The 9141-nt window shown below is 35.7% G+C and overlaps 1 protein-coding gene across 2 annotated transcripts in view; it reads right to left on the reverse strand.

The window, feature by feature from the left end:
• Positions 1–9141, reverse strand: part of SPATA17 (spermatogenesis associated 17) — a 228536-nt gene that overhangs the window by 47835 nt on the left and 171560 nt on the right. For both annotated transcript variants that reach the window (XM_010853276.1, XM_010853277.1), the window contains one exon: positions 3400–3535. In XM_010853276.1, coding sequence (XP_010851578.1) covers positions 3400–3535 — 136 coding nt within the window. The remainder of the gene's footprint in view (positions 1–3399; positions 3536–9141) is intronic.

Here is a 9141-nt window from a genome sequence, read left to right on the forward strand (position 1 = left end):
GCCATTGCCTTCTCCAATGCATGAAAGTGAAAAGTGAAAGTGAAGTTGCTTAGTCGTGTCCGACTCTTAGCGACCCCATGGACTGCAGCCTACCAGGCTCCTCCGTCCATGGGATTTTCCAGGCAAGAGTACTGGAGTGGGGTGCCATTGCCTTCTCTGACAAAGTCTTTAGGTGAACTTAAAAAAAGTTTGACCATTTAAGACACAGACCTAGAATCTAACAGTTAACTTAGAGCATTTTACAGTTAGATAAAAGAAATATGAGTAAATTATATGATATGTATACTTTATTATTGATTTCCATAAATTCAAAAAATGATATATATGTATTATTTTTCATTATTGATTTTCATACTGTCAGGAAAATTATATTATTTGCTCTTAATCTGCTGACTTTGTGATGTCTTTATATACTGTTCATGTTAATAACATGAAAATAAAACAAAAATATTAAATACTATTTATTAACTGATTTAATATGAATATGATTAGAGAAATAAAACATTTTACTTTTCTCTCAATGTATACCCTTTATCTTAGTTGTATAACAAATGGTCTGACAGTTACAACCTCCATGCTTAAATAAACGAAAGAGAAAAAAATTCTCCAGGCACACAAACTTAAAACATGATGCAAAGAGTGGAGAACAGGAACCAAATATATTTGTTTCTTAATTTCAGTAAATTTAATGCATTCAACTAAATCTTATGTGTATTTAAATGTTTGTAAATAGTCCATCTTCCAATAGAAGCAGCATAAAACGACACCAGTCTTTTCCCTCTTCAACATTTTGAACTCAACAACTCACTACAACAATCCTTCATCTACTAATAATCAATAAGTTGTGGTCTCATGTCTCCAAAATCAAACAAAGTTTTATCTAAAATAAAGAAAAATCAGTGGGCTTTTAATCATTTATCGGGCAGATCACTGAGCAGCAAGTCAAAACATAAAATATTTTCATAGAAACAATAGAATGGCTACCGTTGTACTTTGTAGAATCTATTGGCTACACAGGAATAATTTGTCAATCTAATAAGGTTATTTTAAGAAATCAGAGGAAGCGGAAAAGAAGGAAATGAGGAATAAAATTAAATTTGCATTTAATATCTTTCTATGTGATTTTGTGCAAGTGGATTAATGATTTATTAAGACATAAGGAATCTCTACACTTTCTTAGTTTTCAGGATCTACAAGAACGATTATTTGTCATTAACTTTCCAAGTATGTGTACTTTCTAAAAGTATACAGAGGCAACAATGATTCCTCCAAAAGAACAAAATAAACTTTTTTTTTTAAGTGAATATCCAAGAGTCTCTATAACTTGATTAATCTAGTGAGATGAATGCATAGTCTTGGAATATGTCAAACATATGAATAAACCTATGGCATAAAACCCAAAAGAACCATATTATTTTAGGAAAGAGACACTGGCGCAAGGATTTTTCTTATATTGAAGTAGCGCAGTGTCCTAAGATAAGTCATTTACATTTTAAAGAAATGAAATGAGGATTTCCTTGAATTAAATAGAATGGTGACGGCTAAACGGCAAAAAATAAAATTCACGGCAAATAGAAAAATGAGGTGTAGATCACATTATGTACATTCAAAATACAAAATTAAAAGGTTTAAAAATCATATTTACCCTATATTCTGAATGGCTGCATATTAGGTAAAAAACAAATGCCTGGCATAGTCTTGCTATGGATTTTTTATGTAATAATATTGTTATCAACTTTCAGGTTTATCAGTCAGTGGACCAGATTGAACTACTCATTGTACATATTCCTTATGCCATGGAATTAATGTTTAGTGTTCTAGAAGACCATTAAAAAAAAAAAAAAAAGACTTAGTAGCTACAAAAGAAAAAGCGACTTCCAAAGGAATCCAAGCACGAATTCCCTTTGACAATGCCATTATTTACAATGTCCTTAAAAAAGAACTTTTCTTAGAATTTGGTAAAGAAAGATCTCATTTCCCTTAAAGGTCTAACATGTTTCTTTCACTTGAGCAGTGAGGATGCCTCTGCAACTCTTGTTCTCTGCACCTTAGATTCCAACAGGTTGTATTTCCTAAGTCTCTGACCACCATAGTCACGTGCAAGCATGCTCAGTTGCTCAGTCATGTGAGACTCTTTGCAACTCCATAGACTGCAGCCCGCCTAGCTGTTTTGTCCATGGGATTCTCCAGGCAAGTATACTGGAGTGAGTTGCCATCCCCTCCTCCCAGTCCCCCTTTATTTTGTGGGCACAGGTGCTCTTCTCATCTAAGATTGTTTCCCCTTGTTTAAATTTCTAGAATATGGCCTATGTTGTATTTACCACTTGATAAGGTGCCTTCGGGGTCTTTCCTGGTGGCTCAGGAGTAAAGAATCCACTTGCAATGCGGGATATATGGGTTTGATCCCTGGATTGGGAATATCCCCTGAAGAAGGGCATGGCAACCCACTCCAGTATTCTTGCCTGGAGAATTCCATGGCCAGAAGAGCCTGGCGGACTATAGTTCATAGGGTCGCAAAGAGTCGGACATGACTGAAGCAACTTGGCATGCACGCACACAAGCAAGGTGTCTTACGTCCTTTTGGTAGGAGACTGTGTGTAAATGAATAAATCCTCATTGACAGACTACTAATAGAAACAATAGGCCTGGTAGTATATGGAACTCAGTAGCTCTAGGCCCTTTCCAGAATATAATTTCCTGCTCCACTTTATCTGTATAATTTTGATATGAGTAAGTTTGAGTTTCTAATTGCTAGACAATAGGTTAAAAACCCAGTAAGAACTTTCCTTGTTGCCTCCTATAGTATAAGACATGTAGGTAGGGGTTTTCCCATTTTAGAAATTTTTATTTAAGTGCTAGCAACTATAATTCTGGAATCCAAAAGTAAATATTTATCTGCTTTTTCCTTTTCTATGTCATATATATAGATAGGATATCACATATATCTCCCCTTTCTTCTTTCCTTCTTCCCTCTTACCCTCCCTCTTTCCTTTTTCCCTTCCTTTCTTATTCCTTCTTTCCTAAATACCTATCTACATATACACGAAGGTTGAAAGAAAGCAAGGAAGCACTGATCTCCATGCCTGAGAGTTAGCTTAACTCTATTCCACAGATTCAGACTTGACCCTAATTGGCTTTGCCAAAGCTAATGATCCATGCCATTGACCACAGGGTGGCCGAACCATAAGACACAAGAAGACGACAACAAAAAAAATCCACAAAAAAACTTAAACTTCTTACTGACACACTAAGCTGCACTATCTTCTTATAAAATAGCTAAAAATAATTCTGTAACCATGAAGATGTTAGTTGTAATGAGAGTATATTTGCTATAATCAGTGTCCATTTTTAGCATTTTCAAAGAAACATTATTTTCTTTTTAATATTGCATCAACTCACCTTGTTACAGATCCATCTCTTAGGATTTTCATCTCGGAAATGTTGAGTTCCATAAGCATCAGGACCATATTTGCTTGATAAATGCATTGTCGGAACGTATTTTTTGTTTTTATGATAGGAAGAAAATGGCAAAAACCTGAAAGAACATTAAGGTAATTGTCTTAATTTGATTTGTAGAGACATTTGACTAAAAAACAAAGAATTTAAAGAAGTCATAAATTTAGGGAAAATAACACATGGCTTGGAATCAGAACAACCAGGTCTTCACTTCAATCTTGGCCACTGACTATTTCTGTTACTACCTTCTATGTATCTTCATTTCTTATTCCACAAATGGAGACACTAACATTTTACAGAATTTTGTGGGTCTCAAATATTTGCTAAATATAGAAAATGTTAATTAATTAATTGTGCCAAGTAACTAAAAACTCATCACATAAGTAAAAATGCCCTTAATAAGATGGTATTCCCCAAATGTAAAGGATGGCTACCACTGGCAACTCTCACTGAAATGGGCTTTCTTCACATCTTAACCTACCCAAATAATAAAGGCATTCTTGGTACAGAGTGTGGATAAGGAAGCTTTTGAGTCAGTCAGACCTATATTTGCATCTTAGCTTTGCCCCTGCTATGTTTTCCCTCATGCTATGGAGTAAACTGGAAGGAAAGTGTTAGCTGCTCAGTCACATCTAACTGTTTGAGAATCCATGAACTGTAGCCCACCAGGCTCTTCTATCTATGGGATTTTTTTCCAGGAAAGAACATGGAGTGGGTCATCACTCGCTTCTTCAGGGGATCTTCCTGACACAGGGATCAAACCCAGGTCTCCTGCATTGCAGGCAGATTCTTTACCATTTGAGCCACGAATGAACAACTTAATATACACAAAACTTACATGGTGCTGAAAACACCATGTAAGTATTCAATAAATAATGGTATTGCAAAAGTAGAAGTAGCTTATTGTCATAGCTCTCAGTATCAGCACCACTGTCATCACCGCCGTCATCATTATCATTATTAGTTTTAATTTTATTTTGATCAACATAAAACTAAAAATTTTAAACTCTCACAGAACATCTCAGATTATGATACATTTATAGTGTAACCTGATGAATTGTTTAATCCCCCATCAAAACCTTCTGAAATAAGAGTAAAGGGATTTTTTTTAAAGTTATAAGTTCATAGGAAAGAGGACACAAGAGAAAAAACAGAAGAGGAAAATGCTAACAAATTTTTGGCAGGTGGAATGCAGATAGAAAAGTTGAGTTCCAAAAGAGGAAGACGCCAAAGAGAAATTATGCCATTAGTTCTGCAGAATCCTGGAAGATTCTGGAAGCTACTGCAATGGGTGAGAGTGAAGAATAAAGCTGAAAACAGGTGAGAAACCTATGCAAACCCCCAGGTTTCTCTCCCAGTTCATATATTCATAAAAAGAATGTATTCTCAGAAATATTACATCAGAAAGCTCTGGGCACAGGCAGGCCAGAGTGAGGCACCAAATGGAATATATGAATTCTAATTCAAAGATTACTCACTGAACTCTTCCCTTGCTCCTCTTGAAGTGACCTGGCAGCTTGACTAATAGATTTCAGAAGACTAACTGTTTCTTCTCAAAAGATACTGAGAGTTCCCAGTGCAACAACTTCAAATATCAACATTTGGAAATTTCTTAATTAAAAGGTCATATCCCAGTGTCTATCAGTCAAATAAGCCACTCTCACACACAAATACACTTTTAATCTGATGGTTAGAGTTTCCTTTTTAATATGAATTTATAAATGGATTGTCATTTGGGGAAACTACCAAGATGGAGGGCTTTCCTAGTAACTCAGATGGTAAAGAATCTGCCTGCAATGCAAGACTCGGGTTCAATCCCCGGGTTGGGAAGATTCCTTGGAGAAGGGAGTGGCTACCCATTCCAGTATTCTTGCCTGGAGAATTCCATGGTTCAATGAGGCATTGGCTCACACGGTAAAGAATCTGCCTGCCAGTGCAGGAGAACTGGGTTTGATCTCTGAGTTGGGAAGATCCCCTGGAAAAGGGAATGGCAACCCACTCCAGTACTCTTGCCTGGAGAGCCCCACGGACAGAGGATCCCAGTGGGCTATAGTCCATGGGGTCACAAAGAGTCAGACACGACTGAGCAACTAACACCAAGATGGAAGAAAAACTCATATCTAAATATAAGAGATAATCTAAGAAGAAACATATAATATAGGAAAGAGGAGTAAACATCAGAAAATTTTAATTAATATAATCAAAGAGATATGGTATCAATAATATTAGAGCTAGATCCTGTTTTAAATACAAGAAACTTTTAGAGGGAAAAAAGCAAGCTCTGGGAAGTAAGTATTTAATTTACGACTAAATTAAATATTCTGCCAAGAAAAATACTTTGAAATTCAGACACAGAAAAAACGAAATTGAGGTTAAACAAATTTTGGGGCAGATGCTGATATTTTCACATATATTATCTTATTTAATTAAGACAAGGAAAGGGCCTTTTTAAAAATCCCAATTCAATTGAAATTTCTCCCATTATATTCATGAATTTGTTTAAAAAATAATAAGCTTAGGAAATGTGTTATTGCATAAAGTTTCACACCTCTCTACAATTTCTTTTTAATGTTTATTAAGAAATTCCTTTTAAATATCTTTCCGAAGAAAATACCTTCTACATCTATTTAAGATAAAAAATAAACAGAACACAGAGCTTTGAATATACAAAATTCCACAAGCATGTATTATATATGCCCTTGGGAAAAGAGCTCTCATGTAAGACAGATTACGGTCCTTCCAGTGCTAATTTGCACACGGGATGGACAACACTCACACAAAAAATTAATGTAGCCCCAATGTCCCTTAGTATACAGAGGGGGTGCTGGGAGCCGGCTGCTGCACTTACACTTTTTATCACTTCTGAATTGCATTTTAATAGTACATTTTTCTTTTGTGTCTGGGCAAAATTTGCTTTCTCAAGAGACTGGATGGCTGAAAAGATAAGGCTCAAAGACTAGGTATTTCCCTGCACCTGAATTAATTTTAATTCCATTGAGCCATAATGTTTCATTAGAGAAACATGTAGTGCGTATTAAGTGCACATGTGTACGTGTATAGCTGTATATATAATGAAAGTATTTAGATTCATTTTATAAATAATATTTAAAAATCTATCTTCAAATTCAGAAGAAATTATTTAAGTCTCAGATAGATTGCTATATAAAAGTACAAACAGCTATGAAAACCCTAAAAATAAATTGAGCTTTCAATCAAAAGTTTAGACAATGATCAACTTTACTTTTAAAATGGTATCTTTTAACAGTTTTAAATATATATTCAGATGTGCTTTATTCTTGCAGAGAGTACTTTTCAATTAACTGAACATTATATTAAAGAAGAAGGTGTTATGGGTTTGCCTATTAATTTTTATAATGTCATCAAAGACACAGATCTGGCAGAAATTCTTAAATTCAGTGTGGAGATACAGTGGTGTATACAAATAAGTCATTACTTGAGTGTCTGTAGAGTTAGAAAAGAATTGGTAGAGGTCTCAGGAAGCAAAAATTAAAATTAATCAACATATACAAAATATTGGAGAAGGAAATGGCGACCTACTCCAGTACTCTTGCCTGGAGAATCCCATGGACAAAGGAGCCTGGTGGGCTACAGTCCATGGGGTCGCAAAGAGTTGGACGTGACTGAGCGACTAACACACACATACAAAATATATGGAAGTGAGTTAGAGAATGAAAATGGTTGCTGAAGAAACTGAAAGGGGCTCAGCATAACTAGAAAATTGAGTTCTTTATGAAGGAAGCAAAGGAGATCATGAACAGCTTTATAGCAGAGATGAGATGGCCCTAGGAGACTATGTATAGAAATATATTACAGATCTTTATAAATTGTGAAACATTTTTCTCCATATATATTGATTGCCCAAAAGAGTAGTTATCCAAGTCATGATGAACCTTGACTTAGGTAAATCATTTCAAACTGGGCATGGAGATAATGATTCATAGATAGCGAGACACATAGCTAGGGAACAAGTCTCAAATACCTGTTCAGGTTTCAAACATGTCCTAGAGAAGCCTTTTCTCTATTAAAGGGTGACTAATGAAACATATGTATTAAGCTCAAAGCAGGATTAAGGGTACTTTATTACAAGTTAGGAATTTGACTCCAGATAACAATAAATTCTTCAATGAGTTAAGATCACAATAAATTCTCCACTGAGTTATGCAAAGCGTGTGAATTAAGTCTTTTCGCCTGGGCTAGAGGCAGGAAAAAAGAGCCAACTAGACCAAGTTTGAATGCAGAGTGCATCTTGAATGCAGAGTTCCAAAGAATAGCAAGGAGAGATAAGAAAGCCTTCCTCAGAGAACAATGCAAAGAAACAGAGAAAAATAATAGAATGGGAAAGACTAGAGATCTCTTCAAGAAAAGTAGAGATATCAAGGGAACACTTCATACAAAGATGGGCACAATAAAGGACAGAAATAGTATGCACCTAACAGAAACAGAAGATATTAAGAAAAGGAGGCAAAAATACACAGAACTGTACAAAAAAAGATCTCAATGACCCAGATAACCATGATGGTGTGATCACTCAACTAGAGCCAGACATCCTGGAATATGAAGTCAAGTAGGCCTTAGGAAGCATCACTATGAACAAAGCTAGTGGAGGTGATCCAATTCCGGCTGTGGTATTTCAAATCCTAAAAGATGATGCTCTGAAAGTACTGCACTCAATATGCCAGCAAATTTGGAAAACTCAGCAGTGGCCACAGGACTGGAAAAGATGTTTTCATTCCAATCCCAAAGAAAGGCAATGCCAAAGAATGTTCAAAGTACTGCACAATTGCACTCATCTCACATGCTAGTAAAGTAATGCTCAAAATTCTCCAAGCCAGGCTTCAACAGTATGTGAACCGAGAACTTCCAGATGTTTAAGCTGGATTTAGAAAAGGAAGAGGAACCAGAGATCAAATAGCCAACATCTGTTGGATCATCAAAAAAGCAAGAAATTTACAGAAAAACATCTACTTCTGCTTTACTGACTATGGCAAAGCCTTTCACTGTGTGGATCACAACAAACTGTGGAAAAATTCTTCAAGAGATGGGAATACCAGACCACCTGACCTGCCTTCTGAGAAATCTGTATGCAAGTCGGGAAGCAACAGTTAGAACTGGACATGGAACAATGGACTGGTTCCAAAATGGTAAAGGAGTATGTGAAGGTGGTATGTTGTCACTCTGCTAATTTAACTTATATGCAGAGTACATCAAGCGAAATGCCAGGGTGGATGAAGCACAAGCTGAAATCAAGATTGCCAGGAGAAATATCAACAACCACAGATGTATACCTGTGGTGGATTCATTTTGATATTTGGCAAAACTAATACAATTATGTATAGTTTAAAAATAAAATTAAAAAAATAAAAAAATAAAAACCAGAGACATCACTTTGCCAACAACAACAAAAAAAGAAAGTAACAACTATTATTTTTATGTTAAAAAAAAAAAAAAGAAACTGAGATCATGGCATATGGTCCCACCACTTCATGGCAAATAGACGGGTAAACAATGGAAACAGTGACAGACTTTATTTCCTTGGTCAAAATCACTGCGGATATTGACTGCAGCCATGAAATTAAAAGACTCTTGCTCCTTGGAAGAAAAGCTATGACCAACCTAGTTCAGTTCAGTTCAGTCGCTCGGTCATGTCTGACTCTTTGCGACCCC

Source organism: Bison bison, unplaced genomic scaffold, assembly GCF_000754665.1.
Source record: "Bison bison bison isolate TAMUID 2011002044 unplaced genomic scaffold, Bison_UMD1.0 scf7180017864325, whole genome shotgun sequence".
Taxonomy (NCBI): Eukaryota; Metazoa; Chordata; class Mammalia; order Artiodactyla; family Bovidae; genus Bison; species Bison bison.